Source organism: Populus trichocarpa, chromosome 14 (assembly GCF_000002775.5).
Source record: "Populus trichocarpa isolate Nisqually-1 chromosome 14, P.trichocarpa_v4.1, whole genome shotgun sequence".
In the NCBI taxonomy this organism is placed as follows: Eukaryota; Viridiplantae; Streptophyta; class Magnoliopsida; order Malpighiales; family Salicaceae; genus Populus; species Populus trichocarpa.
In genome coordinates this window covers 3,965,147-3,983,607 of record NC_037298.2, presented here as the reverse complement: position 1 = coordinate 3,983,607, position 18,461 = coordinate 3,965,147, and the positions used below count along the sequence as shown (strand labels likewise).

General features: G+C 29.4%; 3 protein-coding genes across 3 annotated transcripts; all 3 read right to left on the bottom strand.

The window, feature by feature from the left end:
• Positions 1-2,619: 2,619 nt before the first annotated feature.
• On the bottom strand, positions 2,620-3,555 carry LOC18105198 (uncharacterized). Its single transcript, XM_024584223.2, has 2 exons — positions 3,424-3,555; positions 2,620-3,236 (listed from the first exon to the last, which is right to left on the bottom strand). Exons 1-2 carry the CDS (start codon positions 3,465-3,467, stop codon positions 2,954-2,956), a joined length of 327 nt encoding a protein of 108 aa, XP_024439991.1. The 5' UTR covers positions 3,468-3,555; the 3' UTR covers positions 2,620-2,953.
• A 4,918-nt stretch (positions 3,556-8,473) lies between these two features.
• LOC112323984 (uncharacterized) lies at positions 8,474-9,371 on the bottom strand. The gene is made up of 2 exons (XM_024584262.2): positions 9,267-9,371; positions 8,474-9,131 (listed from the first exon to the last, which is right to left on the bottom strand). Exons 1-2 carry the CDS (start codon positions 9,308-9,310, stop codon positions 8,705-8,707), a joined length of 471 nt encoding a protein of 156 aa, XP_024440030.2. The 5' UTR covers positions 9,311-9,371; the 3' UTR covers positions 8,474-8,704.
• Positions 9,372-16,691: 7,320 nt separating this feature from the next.
• Positions 16,692-17,533, bottom strand: LOC7455377 (uncharacterized). The gene is made up of 2 exons (XM_002320209.4): positions 17,439-17,533; positions 16,692-17,256 (listed from the first exon to the last, which is right to left on the bottom strand). Exons 1-2 carry the CDS (start codon positions 17,480-17,482, stop codon positions 16,806-16,808), a joined length of 495 nt encoding a protein of 164 aa, XP_002320245.2. The 5' UTR covers positions 17,483-17,533; the 3' UTR covers positions 16,692-16,805.
• Positions 17,534-18,461: the final 928 nt, after the last annotated feature.

Here is an 18,461-nt window from a genome sequence, read left to right as displayed (position 1 = left end):
ATGAGTATTTTATGATTTATTTATTTACATAATAAACTTACAGAATCAACTTGCCTTACCGAGTGACATAGCTCATGACTTGTCAAAGCCACCTCTACGTTTCGTTACACCTAATTCCTGTTTAATTTTAAAAAAAAATCCACAAAATTATCATTGAAAACGGAAAAGTCACCAAAATATCTTCCTGGTGAGTCCCAAGTAAAAATGGTGGCTAATTCATCCGTTTCTTCTAACACTTTGGACAACCTTGTCTGAATAAAATCAGTATAGTAAGTTTTACCTCTTTAATTTGTTTGCTAAAACACCAACACTCTGCTGTGCTTCCTCGCCACGAGTAGATCCACGATCTTATTTCGCAACTCAGCATCAACTTGATGAGTTCCTTATTGGTGACTCGATGATTGAGGATCAGTGAGTGTGAGCTCGTGTGATAATTGAAGATGAAAGTGAAGATGTTTTCGGCTGTTCTAATGTTGTTTGAACAAGAAGACACTGTAATTAATTTAATTAAGGGTGAGCTTATTATTCAATTAATTTTTTGAAGTTTTTTTTAAATTATTTTTTATTTTAAAAAAATATTAAATTAATTTTATAGATATTTCTCAATTATTTTGATATTTCAATATAAAAAATAAAAAAATCATTTAATTTATTTTTAATTAAAAATACTTTTACAAAAATATTATATTGCCTGTAAAACACCCACTAAAATTGAGTAGTTATAACAATAAATAAAAATACTCTATCCGTATTAACTCCCTATGTTATAAATTTTTTAGCCAAGTTCGACAAGTAAATGCAGATGTAAAAAGACAACCTTAGAATGAAAAGATAAACAAATAAGTTGCCCGTGAGAGGGTCCCCTTTAGAGCTCAGACGTCAGTCTTCAGACAAACAAGGCGTTTTTTTTTTTTTTTTTAAGAAAAACAGAAAAAGGAAAAAGTCAAAATACGAGGGAGACGTCCTTACTCGTGAAGCGCACGGACGTACTGCAGTCTGCATCGTTACTGTTAAAAAATAAAATAAAAATTAGGCACTTCCCCTCCATTGCCGGGTTTTTTCTTAACGGCATATCTAGTTATCTTTTGTATACTTTATTACCTCCTCTGTTAAATCACTCGTAGACTATTTAAATATATTAACAAGTAACGTAAGTGGATTCATGAATGATCTTGTAGGGCCAATTTATTTTTTACATGTAATGTTTTATTATTCAATTGGTTTATGTGAAATGATAGAGGAATTTACCTTATAATTCCTCTCTTTTTTTATTGCTTGAGAATGCCACACTTTTTTTTTCGTTAAAAAAATAAATCTCTATGCGAATATGAAGGGGTCATTCCTATACTTGAAATTACATTTTTTTTCTTTCATAAAAAATGGATCGAGTTCTTAGATAATATCTTATGATAGTTTATATATTTAATGAAATCTAAAAGTATAATTATAGGTATATTTAATAATTCCTCCTGTAATATAAGATTTAGGGTTGGTTGTGAATTTAGTTCTTAAGCTATCATCTATCATTTATGGTTCAAATCTTAAAATAGATCATGAGAAAAAATCTGATTAATATATGCTAGTTTAGAGTGAATGTTTTGTTCAGAACTCAATAATATTTTTTTTTAATTCAATGTGCAGAAGTAAGCGAAAAACATTTACAGTTAAAATAAAAACAATTACTATAACAACGAGAAACCAAATCCACTAACTTTCATTTTTATTTTTTAAAGGAAAATCCATTGATTGTTTGAAAAGAAAAATACCGAGTCTCAGAAATTGATTGGAGTGGAGAGGGGGATCTATATATATATATATATATATATATATATATAAATAAACTCTGTGGGTGCTAGAAATCGAGAAAGTGGTAAAAGTCAAGGAAACCCAACATAGAAATGGAGCCAGCCCGTTTAAGGTATGCACTGTACAATGATCATTTCAACATCTAAGACTGTGGAGATTATGGGCTAATGGCTTGTCATCCCAGAATGTCTTCATTAATAGCCTGGAAGCCCATCCATTATAACATGTAAATATCTGTCATATGAGCTGTTTTACAGATTAGAGCACAACATAATTCATGTAATTATTTATAATAAGTTGTTAAAGGCAGTAGAAACTAGTATATGATCATGATGAGCCCAGGGATATGAATTTGGTTCTTAAACAAACAAAAAAATACCTGTTTCGAAATTCTTGCTGATGGCATATTATTTTATGAGCCTTTCAACTAGCTTTCTAATGTGGATATCTTTCTATGTCTTAACAGTAAGCATGGCACCAAGGTGGGATTTGTGGTCCACCAGGAGGTCCATGCCCCATGCACTCAATCTAAATTATATTGTTCACAGGCTGAGCCTGAGGTTCATTTAAAAGTTTGTTTAAATCAAAATATAAGCCCGGCCCATAAGTAGAACATCTCTCTCACGCAACCACTAAAGGATAGAAACCTCCAGGACTCCAAGTCTTGCCATTTGCTAACGTTGCATTTTTAAGGATGAGGAACGTTTGAGGTTGGGGCTCCAGCACAAACTTCGTAACTAGCTCCTCTCTATAAGCTTGCTGACCATCAAAGCTTTTGGTAGTGATTAGCAGGTTAACCATGGCTAATAAATCTAGCTAAGAAAACTTTGCTAGTCCCATATATGCAAAAAGAATACACAGGTCACAGAAAAAGTGACCTCTTCTCTATTCAATTCTCTTGTACAACAACAAATACAACGTATCTTGACAATCTAAGAATACATGTGAAGAGAATGGGTGGGCGGAAGCAAGTGAATCGAAGGCAATCATTTAATACAATGCTACACTTTCTGCTGACTAGCTTGGGTCCTCTTTACGGCTCCTCTCACCTTCAAATAGCTTTTCCAGCATGTCAGTACATGCTCGGCTTAGCAATTGGTAGAATTCTTGACACAAATAAACAAATCCACGGAACAGAAATGATACACTACCCCCAAGCTGGGATAAGAAGCACCAGAAGGAAAACTGTAGCAAGGGCGCTGGCAAAGAGGCGGATGTTGCCGGCAAGCCTCTGGTAAACTGATTCCTGGCTCCGCGGTATCGCCTCGGCCACCGATGCTGTCGCGTATACAAATAGAGCCGCCAAAAATGCTGACATGACCCACTTGTTAGTATCGTATGGAGAAGTGGGCATGGATTGGTATTTCACTTGGATCTGTTTATTTAATGTGTCCACGAGCAGAGCGAAGACTCCATGATGCACAGCGATGCTGTCACCATTAACAAAATTAAAATTGCTGCAGCAAGATCATATTACAAAACAGTGTGTGTGTATATAACTTTTGTTCTGTTGTCGAGGAAGTTAATGGGTAAGAAAAGGAAATTCGTACTACCTTGATTAAATAATTAAGTAAAAGAAAAGAAGATGAAGAAGAAAGCAAAGAGATTTATAAGAACCTGTCTCTCTCGAAACCAAGATTTGGCCTGTGGTTTGCAGCCATTTTCTTCTTCTTTCTTTTGCTACGGAGAAGCTGGCTAGGTCGAGGTTCCAAGATGGGCGAAGAGGGGCACGGCTTCCTTTATTTATAGGCGGCGAGTCACAGCTGGAGGTGCCTAGTAAAGTCGAGTGGGGTTCTCAAGACGTCTTTACTCCTTAGCTATGTCTAAACTCTAAAGACGTATTTTCAAAACCCGTCTTGAGCTAAATAAAAATTAAAGAATCCTAGCGTTCGCTAAAATTCTAACCTCGTCTACTTGTTTAAAAAAAAACAGCACACGTCACCAAACTTGACCGGACGACAAGAATGATTAGAAATCCACTTGGGTTTTAATTTTCAAGCGACATCGGGTAATTTTTAAAACCAATTAATATTTAATTTCACAGTGATTAAAAAATTACTTAAAGTAATTTCAAATAATTTATTTTTTAGAGAAAAAGATGTATTTTTTTAGTTAAAATTCTCTATTTTCCTTTATGCATTTCTATTTTTATATGACAAAGCCATTAAATTTCTTATCAACAACATAATTTTTTGAATAAGAAATTAAAAGTATTAAAATAAAAAATTATAGTGATTTAAATTATTTAAACTTAGGATGAAAAAAATGTTTATTTAACCAGTCTTTTCTTTTCAATTTGTTTTTTATTTTGATAAAATAAAATTATTAAAAGTCTGTTTTTTATATAAATATTTATCATGATCTCTTAACCGATTATTTATATGTGACTATATAAAAAATAAAATGAAACAACATAAAGAATTGAAAGTATAGAAACAAAAAAAAATTTATTCTTATTGAATATTAATGTGCTTTGTTTTAAAATATTATGCATAGTAATTTCATATATGATTATAAAAAAAATATAAATATAACCATAAAGAATTATAATCTTTTTAAAAACATATAACATAATTTAGTGATTTTTTAAAAATTATTGTAATTATTTAATTAAAGAGGATTATGTTTTAATATTTTTTTTAAAAAAAAAAGTCTATAGAGGTGAGGTGCGCATGAGCCTAAATTGCTGGGTTCACATGCCTTACTAATAGAAAACTCCAACATGTATAGACATAGAAGGTCAAGTTTGCAAGTCTATCTTTATTTTTAAAAACATAAATAAATAACATGTAATCTAAGGTATTTTAATTATTTTTACTAAGCGAGAAATCAAGATCTAAGATATTTTAATTTAAAAACCCTAAACTTCAACTTATTGTTATCTAAAATTTAAAATCACTCTCTTATTAGTCTAAAGACTAAAAATCAAATTGAATCAAAAAAATATTTCCAAACAATGATTTTTTTTTACATAACTAGATATCTAAACCGCCTCTATTGATTACTTCTATTGATTATTTCTTTTATAGATAAACCTATCTCCATTAAAATTGGTATTGTTTATCACCTTAATGTGGCTCATAAAAACTTTATCTCCATTATCCTTTCCATCAAAAAACAACTTCGAAAACATTTTATTACATCACTTAGAAGCAATCGTTAAAAAAAGGGCATTCGTCACCAAACTTGACCGGACGACAAGAATGATTAGAAATCCACTCGGGTTTTAATTTTCAAGCGACATCGGGTAATTTTTAAAACCAATTAATATTTAATTTCACAGTGATTATAAAATTACTTCAAAGAATTTCAAATAATTTATTTTTTAGAGAAAAAGATGTATTTTTTTAGTTAAAATTCTCTATTTTTCTTTAAGGTTTTTTATTTTTATATGACAACGTTTTTATAAACAACATAATTTTATGAATAAAAAATTAAAATAAAAAATTATAGTGATTTAAATTATTTAAACTTAAGATGAAAAAATTGTTTATTTACCCGTTCCTTTCTCTTCGTTATTCATTCATTTATTTTTATTCTGATAAAAAAAATTATTTGAATTCTGTTTTTTTATATAAAGATTTATCATGATCTCTTGACCAATGATTTTTATGTGACTATATGAAAAATAAATAATTGAATAAACATAAAGAATTGAAAGTAAAAAAATTAATAAAATATATTTATTCTCATTCAATATTCATGTGCTTTGTTTTAAAATATTATGCATGGCAGTTTCATATATGATTATAAATAAATATAAATATAACCATAATAATTTATAATTTATCTTAAAAAATAATATAATTGAGTGATTTTTAAAATACCATTGTAATTATTTAATTAAAGATAATTCTATTTTAATATTTTTTTATCAAAAAAGAGAGAAGATGCTATAGAAACTAGGTGCCAATGGGTCTGGATTGCTAGGCTCATGTGCCTTACCAATAAAAAAACTTCAACATGTAGGATAGCGCATTTATTTTCCTTTAAAAAAACTCATATGAACAATAAACCCATCTCCATTAAAATTTATATATTTTTTATAACCGGAATGTAACTCATAAAAACTTTATCTCCACTGTTCTTTTCACCGAGAATCACTTAGAAGTTAGAAGCAGCCGTTTATAAAATGAGAAAAAAAAAAGTGAAGGGTTACCTTTTCTATGTTTCCAAGTTGAATCACTTACAATTGCATTGTTTTCTAAAACCTTTTTTTTTTTTTATTCTATGTTTGTTTTCTAGAAAGTGATTTCTGAGAAACAATTTTCCAAACTTTCCTGTATTTATTTGTCGTTAGGAAAGTTGGTCAACGAAAAACACTTTTCAGTTAAAGAAAAATTTAGCTTGATTTTTAGGAAAGTGTTTTCCTGAAAAATTTAGGCGTGCTTTCCTGAAAAATTTAGGCGTAAAACACTTTCCGGAAGTTGTGAAAAATTTAGAAATGTCATATTATTTGCTGATTATATCAAATTTGGTCCTCAAACTTTTGATTGCTATATATATTTTGTTTTGAATATTTATTTTTCAATTTCATCTCTTAAAATTTAATTTTTATATTAACTTTGGTCCTCATTTTTATAATTATTATTTGTTTTTTCCTTATCATTTTTTTATTGAAAATTTTTATCTATCAAATTTGATCCTCATTCTTTTGATTGTTACTTATTTTATTTGAAATAATTTATGAAATGTTAATTATTATTATTTTAATATCTTCATCTTTCATCTTTTTTATTTTTTAGAATTGATCTCTATTATTTTGATTATTATTTATTTTATTTGAGATAATTTATGAAATTATATTTTTTTTTTCAATTTCATTCTCATTCAACTTTTTAATTTGTAAGATTTGTTCCTCATTATTTTAATAAACTTGAGAAAAATAAAACATTAATAAGTTATTTTTCAGCTCATTTTTCATGACATAACTAAACACTGGAAAGTGTTTTCCAACTTATTTTTCATTACACTACTAAATATCAAAAAATAATTTATTTTTCTGTAAATTTATTTTTTTAATAAAAACTACTTTCCAGCAAACAAATGAGATTTTAATTATAGGTTTGCTTGGCATGTTCATAAGAAATACAAGTTTATTACAAGAGAAGTAGGGAACCAGTAAGTTTTCACCTTCTTTTCTTAGATACCGTGCCTATTTTTTACATTAAATGCCGGACTACAAGCCAAATTAAAAAAAACATAATAAAATCTATTTTTATAAATTTTTAGTAATTTATATAATTATTAATTTTAAAATTTATAAAATTTATTGAAATACATATAAACTAACCTGAATACTCATATTAATAAAAAAATATCATAATAGGATCAAATAAAATAAAATTTGTATATTCAATTATTCATGATTTTTTTTCTCCTCCAAATTTCAATACGCGAGTATAAAAGTAAAGGGAAAAGGATAAAAATATACGAGCAGATACCAAAGCTAGATTGATAATAGCTAAGAATTATTCTATTATTTTTAAATTTTATAATTGACCAGATTAATATTTTAATTATAACATCTTCAAATTATTTGAACAACAACCTTAGACTGGTTAAATTAAAATATAATTTGATATTTTTGAAAAAGTGTTAAAATAATAATATTATTATTTTTTAAAATTTTATTTAAAAAAAAGATTATTCAAAAACTCCTAAATATATGTGTGTCAGAGAGAGAGAGAGAGAGAGAGAGAGAGAGAGAGAGAGAGAGAGATGTGTAGGAGACGTGGGTGTGAGACCAAAGAGGGGTCTTGGTATTGGTTTATAGGGGCAGGGGAAAAAAGATGGAAAAACGCTTGGGACGTCCTCTTGGATATGAGCGCACGGACGTATTGCACTGTTTATAGTCAAAGACGAATACTCCCCAACTTTTCACATCACCACGTTTCAAAGTCGATGCTCCGTAGACATTAAATTATCCACGCGTGAGAGACAGGTGGGAATCCGTTTAAGGCATCAACGGCTTGGTGACTGCCACGTGGACCCGGTAAGATTTGCAAAGCCCAGGGCTCTCTGCTGTCTAATAGCGATCTTGCAAGATGGTTTTAATAATTTTTTTTTATCTAAAATGATATTATTTGAGTTAATTAAAACATTATTATTTTGTAATTGATCCGATAAATCCATGAACTGAGATTTCAATCATACGATAACTATTATCTAAATATATATAGGTGATTAATAAAATTAAAAGAAAAAAAAAGGTTTTCATTTTATTCAAGATGTATTTTAACCTATCATTTCCTTTCATAGTAGATTGAGTTAGAGTAAAAAAAAAACTTGCAATCATTCATCAAACCTCTTTTTTTTTTTACACAAAATGGGTGCAAAGCCTATACTTTATAGACAGGTTGACTACGGGTTAGTGAAGTCTTCTAACAGAGCATTGCAAAAATAATAAGCCAGTTCATTAAAAAAAAAAAAAAACAATGATAACAAAAAATTTATTAATGACACCGATCTAGTGTCAAAAAGTAGACCGGGCCGAATTGTTTCCGCGAGGACTGTTTTGTCTAACTGGGAATCCATGCCCTATGCAATGAACTAATAGTCTAAACTAGACTTTTTATTTTATATTTTCTGAAGATTTTTTTTGTTTGCAGTATAGATGAAGTCCATTCAAAGCTTAACAAAATCAAAATGATAGCCGAATCCAAATAAATCTAGCTCAGATAACTTTGCAAGTCTCATTCCTCATACAAACAAAAAAAAGAAAAGGCCCATAAAAAAAGTGTCATGTCCTTCAATTATCTAATTCTCTAGCGCGTTAGAAAAACAATATCACAACGTAAATTACAAAAAGCGGCTAGGAGCAACAAGTCCATGATTTAACACTATCCTACTCTGTCTCGGGACCTGTAAGGACCTACACGTTCGGCTGGTTTGGTTTCTATTTGGGGCTCCTCACAGTTGCAATTAGCTTTTTCAACGGGCGCAGTACCTCATCAATTGTTTGGCTTAGCAACTGGCAGAGATCCTGACATGATTCATACGCTAACTTTACAAATAAACAGGTCCACAGGACAGAAATGATGCAGGACACAATAAGGGAAAGAGTCACCAGGAGCAGAATTGTAGCAAGGGCGCTAGCAAAGAGGCGAATATTGCCGACAAGTCTTTGATGGACTGATTTCTGCGTCCGGAGTATAACCTCTGCAACTGATGTTGTGGCGTATATAAACAGAGCAGCTAAAAATGTTGACATGACCCTCTGGTGGGTGTCAAATGGAGAAACTCGCATTGACTGGTATTTCACTTGGATTTGGTTGCTTAACGTGTCCACGAACAGGGCAAAAATGGCATGCTGCGCTACGATGCTGTCATCATAACAAAATTAAAATTACTTAAACACAAGATTTGAAGACGGTGAAATAAAGGGAAAACGGAATTTAATTTGAATCCCTGTGAACTTTATGCAAAAATAAATTAAAGGCAAGAGGATTTAGAGTAACCTGTCTACTTGGAAACCAAGATTAAGCGAGTGACTTTCTGCCATTTCCTGCAGCTTTCTTTTGCTAGAGAGACGTTGTCTTTGGGCTTTGGAGCTCTAGACAAATGGGTGAGGTGTCGTTACTTCATTGACGGGGCCTTTTATAGGAGAGGAAAAGAGTTAAAGTCTCGAATCATAGTTGACCCCACAAATGGGTGGGGTCTTCAAAGACGTCTTTCGTTTTGTCAATTTTGTCAAGGACGTATTTTTGAAAAGCCGGCGTCGTGGGAAATTAATTAATCCTAGCTTCTCGCTAAAATATCAACTTCGTAGCTAAAGCTAATTTAAAAAGAGAAAAAAGAATCGTTGCAACTGTCACGAAATATATATATGAAAAATCATCTCTTACAAACTTGTACTCTTATCTTATTAATATTAAATATAAAAAGCAATACAATTAAAATGCCTTCAACGAATTATAGCAAAAGCTATAATTCTAGTTTTATTTTCTAACAATTTAAAATTAGAAGAATAAGAGTCCTTTTTTTCCTTGCAAGTGAGGAAAATCGACATGTATTTTGCTTTAACTCCCAGATTATTTGAAAATATTATTTTTAATATTATAGCTGGGAGATACTATAAGAGTTGCACATGAGATAAAATAAAAGGAAAAACATATCAACTCCCTTTCTAACTCTCTTTCTCTTTGATATAAGTCATTTTAAGCCACCAAAATTAGTTTTTCATAGACTGAAATACTAAAAAAATTATTAATTTTCCCCTCTATTATTCTATCAATAAATAAAGAAATCAATTGATAAATTGGTAACTGTACAGTGCTACATTGATACTTTAATTTTATTATGATAACTTTAAAAAGGCTTAGAAATAATCTAATAAGAAATATGAAGTATAAAAATTTGAAAATAGTTAAATTACATCAAATTGTTAAATTGAATTCTTAGTTAATTTTTCTATACATTGCTTCTGGTTTTCTGGACAAATACTAATAGTATTAAAAATCAATATTTTCTTACTACTTAATTAATTAATATTTTTATTCATGTATTTATTGGTAATTTATATTCAATTTTACATGAATAAAAATAAATATTTAAAATAAACAAGATTCATAGTAATATAATGTCAAGGGAAAATTGTTTTGTAATTGTTATTTTTAAGGATTATATATATTTAACCTAACTATTAATTGTTAATTTCTGAAAGATAATTCAATTTATGTTTCTAATATTAATTCACTTAAGTTAAGAAATATTTTATACGATTCAGATTTTAAATAGATTAATTTAATTATAATTATCAAGGTTTTATGAAATTATTTTAAAAAAAATGTTTATTTATTAAACATTAAATTTTTATTCATTTATAAATATTTAACAATCTATTAGAAAATAGAAAAAACGATATAGATTAATTAAATAATACAAGTTTGAAGTACCTATCAAGAAACTAGTGTGTGTAATTAAAGATGGCTAATAAATTTATGCTAATAGTACGATTAATGGATATTTTCAACGCTTATTTGATATTTTTTATGAATAATATTTTTTATATTTTTTTAACGCAAATCAAGAATAAATGAAATTTCATGAATAGACGCATACAATATTTAATGGATATGCTAAAGAGGGAACTTTAAAAAATAATAATAAAAAGCAACGGAAAAGGATGAAAATGATTGCGTATGACTGGAGGCTTCTAGAATGGCAAACGGGCGAGACGTCCTCGAGCTGTACTGAACTGTTAATAAGCAAACATAATGAATGGAGGTGCAAGGGTGATTGAATCGACGGTTTAGGGATTGACACGTTGAGTTCTGTAAGGTCAATGAAACCCTCTATCCATTCCATTGGTGGATTAATAGTTTATTGCAGTTATCTTAATTACTTCAAATGAAACTAAACTATTAAACTTATTAAACTATAAAATATTGGGATGCTTATAGTGATTTACTATTCGTATAACTATTAATCAAATTAATTTATTTGTTTAATACATGTAATAACAATTTTTTATCATAATTTAATTAGTTAGCACATGAGATTAAAGTAAGAGATCATAAGTTTGAGCGTTGAGTCATACAATATTTTCATTTAAGACTAGTTAATTAACTATATTTTTAAATTTAACAATAATGCTAAATAATTTTCTAAAACTTGGATATTTTTTAATGTTTTAAGAAATTATAATTTTCATAGCATAGCACAAGCATGCAAACCAGTCTAATCTATTCGCGTTGCACTCTAACAGGATTCAAAGTAATTTTTAATATGATATAAAATAATCTTTATATTATCAATATGTTTTATAGCATTATAAAATTTGTTACCTTAAAAATGGAAAAAACAATATATTTGTCCGATACAATTGATAGATAGTAAATTAATTTTTCTTTGCAAATGTTAATTGGAAACTAAAACAAAAAAGTTGATATTCATAGCAATAAGTAAAAAGAAACCTGTAAAAATACAAACATTTTACATCAACAATCTTTTTTATTTTATATATTTTCTTGTATTTATCACCATGATTTATTTTAATTAGTAAATATGATTCTTGGTATTATTAATGCACAATATACACACACTAGTAATTTATTTAAGATTTCATAAGGTAAAAAATAAAAGATAAATTATAATAATTTGTTTATGGTGTTATGAAATTGTAAAAAACCCTTTTAAAATGTTAATTCCTGCAAAAATAATGGTTAAACAAAAAAAATTCAAGAAATGAGGGAGAAGATATTAGTTAAAAAAATAAAATAAAAGATAAAACCAATTATAAAAAAGTTAGGCATTATGGTCCTGGAACGTGTCAAAGAACCATCTCAACCTAAAAGCTTAAACTGTTAGGTGAAGTCATAAGATATGATTTATATTATTATCTAATACACCCCCTCAAGTGAAAGTCCTTTGGGCTTGAAACTTGTATAGACCCACATTATCTTGTGCTTAATTTTTTTATCAAATAAACGAGGATGATGAGATTCGAACTCGTGACCGCTTGGTCATCAAGACTCTGATACCATATCAAAGAACCATCTCAATCTAAAAACTTAAACTGTTAGGTGAAATTCTAAAATATGATTTATATTATTCTCTAACAGAACGCACACAGCCTAAGAGAAAAAAAAAAAGCCTGAGGCCACTTGCTTGGTTTTGCTTTGTATTTTTCTTATGCCACCACCTTAGATCCCTCTGTTTTCTTTTTTATTAGATTGGATGACATGTTATTTGTCTTGATAGGAGATTTGTCAATCATTATTGTTTTTAATTATCTTCGTGATAAAAAAAGAAGAAGCAAGGTTCAAGTTTTGATTTTCTTAATTTATAACACTAAAACACTTTAAAATCATAAAAAAATATGTACGTGCTCCGTATACATTTTGATGCATAGACACCATCTACATTAAACTCTCACTGTAAAGAATAATTCATTAGCACCAGGATTGTTCTTTTTATAGTCAAAATATGATCTATCAAATATTTTATCTCTCGCCTTCATTTCATGATAGCTTTCTCTCGCATATATAAAAGTTCAGATATTAAAATGCGATAAAAATAAAATTTATAATCAAAATATAAATAACTAAAAGAACAAGAACTAAAAAAGCAAAAAATACTTGGAGGTCCAAATTGAAGCTTGTCATGCTTTAAGTGAAAGAATACGATTTTTATTTAAATTTGTCCTTCATCTTTCAATCTTTTAGAAATATTCTAAAACTCTATCTTGTAAAATTAATTTTTATTTCGACATCAAATTAATAACAACTTTGTATTGTAATTTAGTTAATTGGCGCACGGTATTGAAGCAAGAGGTCATGAGTTTGAACACTAAGACATGTAATATTTTCATTCAGGATGACATGTCACCCGTCCTCTAATAAAAAATTAAAGCAAGGTTAGGTGCGTGGGTTAATATATTTGTTACTGTTGGGCCAGATACTAGCCCTAACCCATTTCTCCTTTTCCTTTTTTTTTTGCACTCCATGAAAAAATCACCATAATCACTTGCGCTTCAATTTTGACACAACTGATGCAGATTGTTTTTTTTTTAAAAAAAAATTATATAGATTTTGAAACAAGAGCATGTAAATAAAAAATGATACCACTGCATAAAAGCATGCTCACGTAACTTGGCCTGTAATGATGAAATTGTAAATAAATAAAGTTCATTGGCCAAAAAACAAAAAAAGTCCATGAATAGAAGTGTGAGCTGTGAGATAAGAGTGGGTGCACAGCAAAGCAAACACTTGAGCTTATTTAGTTATATTGTGTAATTTGCCAATATTTCATATGCAACCACCATATGAAAATAATCCCAATGCTTACCTAGATTCATTTCCCAATATTTCACATTATAAATTCAGTTGTCCTGCCAACTATCATGCCAAAATCTTGATTCCATTTGCAGCATCACAACATATATACAAGCGGATTCGGTAGTCTGCTTTATTATGTGTATTTTTAAAAAGTGCTTGAATTGTTTGTTTTTATATTTTAAAAGTGTTTTTGAATTGATTTTTATTGTGTATTTTTAGATTATTTTGATGCGCTGATGTTAAAAATAATTTTTAAAAAATAAAAAAATATTATTTAGATACATTTCCAAGTAAAAAACACTTTGAAAAACAACCATAACTATATTTTTAAACACGTTCTATAAAATTAAATTAAATGAGCCTGCCGTAGCCCCTATACAATTGCAATAAATTTATTTTTGGGTAAATCACTTGTCTTTTTTTTTTTACAGTGATAAATTTGTTTTTATAGTTTTTAGAACAATTCAGACAATTGCATAACCTACTCGATATGATTGTAGTTGAAACAAAATTCATAAATCTAGTTGGAGATTCGTGTGGTCTAGAAGAGGGAAATTCTCACACATTGTGTGGGATTTAATATGAATAATGATACTATAGTTTTTTATCCAACCTTCCATAACAGTGAACATGTATTAAATCACTCAATCAGCTGTCAAGAACAATTCTGTTTTAATTATCCTCGTAAGATATCAATGGATCACATGCTAAGTATTAGATGCGTCCACATGCCGGCTCAAGTCTAGCTTCCTAAGAGATTTGAGCCAACATGTGGACGGACGGTGGCTCAAGTATATATTAATTAATTAAGAAACTAAAATGTGTCCCCTGCAGCAGAATGTTTTGCTAAACCTCTCACATCTTATTATGAATATATTATTTAAAGTTTTTTTTTTTTAATTTAATCCTTAATATTTTTTTTGTGCAATGAGATTCTTTTTTAGCCAAATTCAAGGGAAATTGAATTAAATTCATTGACAAATAATAAAATTGAAAGATATAGGACCAAAGTATAGAAGGCACTACAAATAAATGATAGTTTTAAAGTTCATACAAAAAGTTTCATTTAATCCTCATACTTTAAAAACTATATATATTCGGTATCTTAATATTTTTTTAATTCAATTTTGATACAAAAATTTATTTATTTTTATTTTTCAATCCTTGGTTTGAGAGAGAAGAGAGAGAGGTCACTAGATTTTGATGTAGAGAGAGAAAAATATAATTGACACCGATTTTATCCACTTAAACAATCGATTTTTGTGTCAAGTGGTTCTATTTGATGAATACCTTGAAAATGTTTGAAGAAAATATATGAGCCAGGAAGATTTTTTGTTTTGAGTTTATTTCGGGTTCCGAGATGTTTTTTTGGTTTTTTTTATGGTCATGGATGAGTTTATCACGATTCCTAAAATGTTTTCTAGGTGTTTTGGGTAAAAAAAAATGGATTGAAAAATAAGTTTTCGGGCCTTAAAATCTCCAGCTCTGATTTTCTAGGTATCACAGTGGTCGGAGTCTCTTTCAAATGACATTTTAAAAAAAATTGTATGCATTTAATTTTCGAAGAGGGTTTTCTAATTCATTTTAAATTTTTATTTATCTTTTGTATAAATGAAATTTATTTTTGAAAATAAAAAAATATTTGTTTTCAAACAATATTTTTAAGATCTGTAGTCTTGCATAGTATTTTTTTTCATTTTATTTTATTATCTTTTGATTAAATAAAATTATTTTAATGAACAAATTTAGCAAATACACCCGGGTAAATATTTTATCTTGCGAAATTAAATATCTTGATCTACACCTTTCTTAATTTTCTAATTTTATTTTTAGTTATTGTTTATGATTTTATTTATTTATTAACACGCATAATTCTCAATTTATTTGATTACATGTATGTATAAACTTTATTTTTTTTTACTTTTTATTTTTTGTTGAAAAACAAATTCTAACCCGCCCCTATAAAGATGGGTCAAATAACTGGTTTATATAACCCATTCTCTGTCTCTTTATATATATATAACTTGAAAGAAAAAATCAAAAGGTAAACTCAACCGAAGAACAAAAAATCTGTTGTCTCATAAGAACTCCAGTCGTGAAATAGAGCAGAGAGCCAAGGATCCACCAACGAAAACTACAAAAACCGAAATCGGTTACTTTTTGAAGAGTGGATCAGGTTAATATATTTTTAATGGTTAATGTGCAGAATATTGTTGAGGTCGCGGGTTTTTAATGTAGGGGGCGCATGGGTCTGTCTTCTACCATATGCCTGGGATTTTTAACAGGCCTAGCCCAGCTCATGCAAGAATGAGTTTTTTTTTTTTTAATTGCAACTTATGTTTTTTTTTTCTTTTCAATCCTATCATTTATGTTTTGAGCTAATTTTACTATTTAGTATTAGATTAATTATGAATTAATTTTATATTTTTTATTATATTATAAAATAAAAAAATTAGTTAAACCCAACGGAATTTATAATCTAGAGGTTTTTAGTAAATTTTATTATTTAATAATAAGTTGATTCTAAATCAGTTTTTATATTTTTATTATATTATAAAACATAAAAATCAATTCAATTCAATAAATATTATAATCTAACTTGTTTTTGCTGTTGATTACGGTGAATATGGTATTTTTTTTCTTTAGATCTATTGAGTGAACAAAGTCATGTTAGAATAATTTTTATATGATTTAATTTAAAATTTGATGTAAACAAATAGTTAAATTGTGATTTTAAATTTAAATTTTTAATAATTTAAATATTATTATTTTTATTCCAAGAAATTTAGATGCAACCCACACCACACCGATAGTGTGGGCTATAAACTAGTAAGGGTAACTAAATGTTCCGACGTGTACCATGCAGGGTGAAGAATATTCTTACTTGATTGGCTAACGAAATCTGTATTTACCCCTAACCAAGCTTGAAGGCACAACCTTTTTGTTAGCGTGTTGACCATAAGTCGAGATAAAAAAATAAAATAAAAAATCTGCCAGTCCTTTTTAATAAAAAACAAAAAATCTTATTTCATTTTATTATTTTGCATGCCAGGTAAATTCCTCATAATCAAACTCTTCTCAACTCTTCCTCTTCAAACACACAGAGATTTCTTTAAAAGAAAAAAAAAAAACAGAGAGGGCGGGGAGGAGAACAACAGGAAATAGTTACAAACAAGTATTTTCCTGTGCCAATTACTCTATCTAAGGACATGTAGTGAACTAGACACGTGGCTGATTTGGTTCCTCCTTGCGGCTCCTCACGCGTGCAATTAGCCTGGACAACATGTCATGCAACTTACTAGTTAACTGGCTTAAAATGTTGGACATCTCTCGGCTTGATTCATATGCGACTCCCAAAAATAAACAGGCCCATACGACGGAAATAACGCACCCCAGAATTGGAGCAAGAATAGCAAGAAGCAATATCGCAGCAAGGGCACTGGCAAAGAGTCGGAGATTGCCAACCAGTGTGTAGTAAGTTGCTTCTCGAGCTCGGAGCATAACTTCGGCCACCGATGCCGTGGCATATATAAACAGAGCAACAAGGAAAACTGACATAATAACGTCGTGGCTGTCGAATGGAGAGCCTTTAATTGACTGGTACTTCACTTGGATTTGATTGTTTAGCGTCCCAACCAGGAGGGCAAATATTCCATGTTGCATAATAATGCTGTCATCACAACAACAATTAAAATCGCTAAGTACGCAAAAATTAAGGACAGTTTCAGAGGCTAATTCCTTGCCTGGAAAAATAGAGTTTAAAGTGAAGGAAGCATTAATACAAGAAAGAGGAAGTGATGGACTTTTAAAAAAAAAAAGTAAACAAAGGAAAGAAATTTAATTTAGACTAACCTTTCTTTTTCGAAAGCAGGATTTGGCCTGTGGTTTTCTGCCATTATGCTCTGCTTTATTTCTCTACACAGATAATGAAGCTCAAATGGGTTTCAACTTTCAAGTGTTTATGCTGAATTTGCTGGTAGAGATGGAGGGAGGGGCTTTCTTTATATACGGTGAGGAGAGGGAATTTCAGGCTGACCTTTTCGGTATTTTCTGATTGGTGGAACTTTGTGTGGGGCCTTTCTTGGAAGCTTGGATAACCAATAAAATGTCCCCAAGTCAAAATACGTCTTCAATTTTGTCAAGAGACGCAATTTCTGATCCCTGTGTCTCACTAGAAGGATCCAAATCAGTTCCTGGAGTAAGAAAACTTGCAATCATTCATCAAAATATAAGCAGGTCAATCAAAGTCTTCTAACACAGAATTACAAGAACAATAAGAAAGTTCGTCTGAAAAAATGTGCTTATGTAAACAGTCAGCTCGTGACATGTTTTAGCTATAATACTTTGAAGGCAACAAAATTACTTTCTACTCTGCTTGCGATCAAAACCATACAACTATATGGTTTTAATGAAGATTTCTCATTCTTCTTCTATTATATATATATTCAAGCATCGTTTCTCCTTCTTTCTTCTTTCTTTTTTTTCCTTCATTTTTCATTGCAACAAGCCCGCAATCACAATCTCTCTAAAAAAACCAAGACGAAAGAAGATTATGGTAAGTACTTGTTAGCATCATTCCACTCCATCCCAATTATGAGCTTGACCTCGCTAACAATCTTTCTTTTAAAGGATTGACTGTATGCTTGAGAAACTATAGAGAGACGAAACATAAGAAAGATAGTGGCTTGTGTGCAGGGGTGAGCAGTGCAATGCACATATCTTTCGTGTTTATTTCTCGTCCTTCTTTCGTTTCTTTTAAGAAAAGTTTATTGAAGGAATTAGCCTTCATTTATCTGGAGAAAAATATTTTACAATTAAATATTTTTCATTTTTGTGTTTGGCTCACTTTAAAAAATTAAGTCAATAATAAAAGAA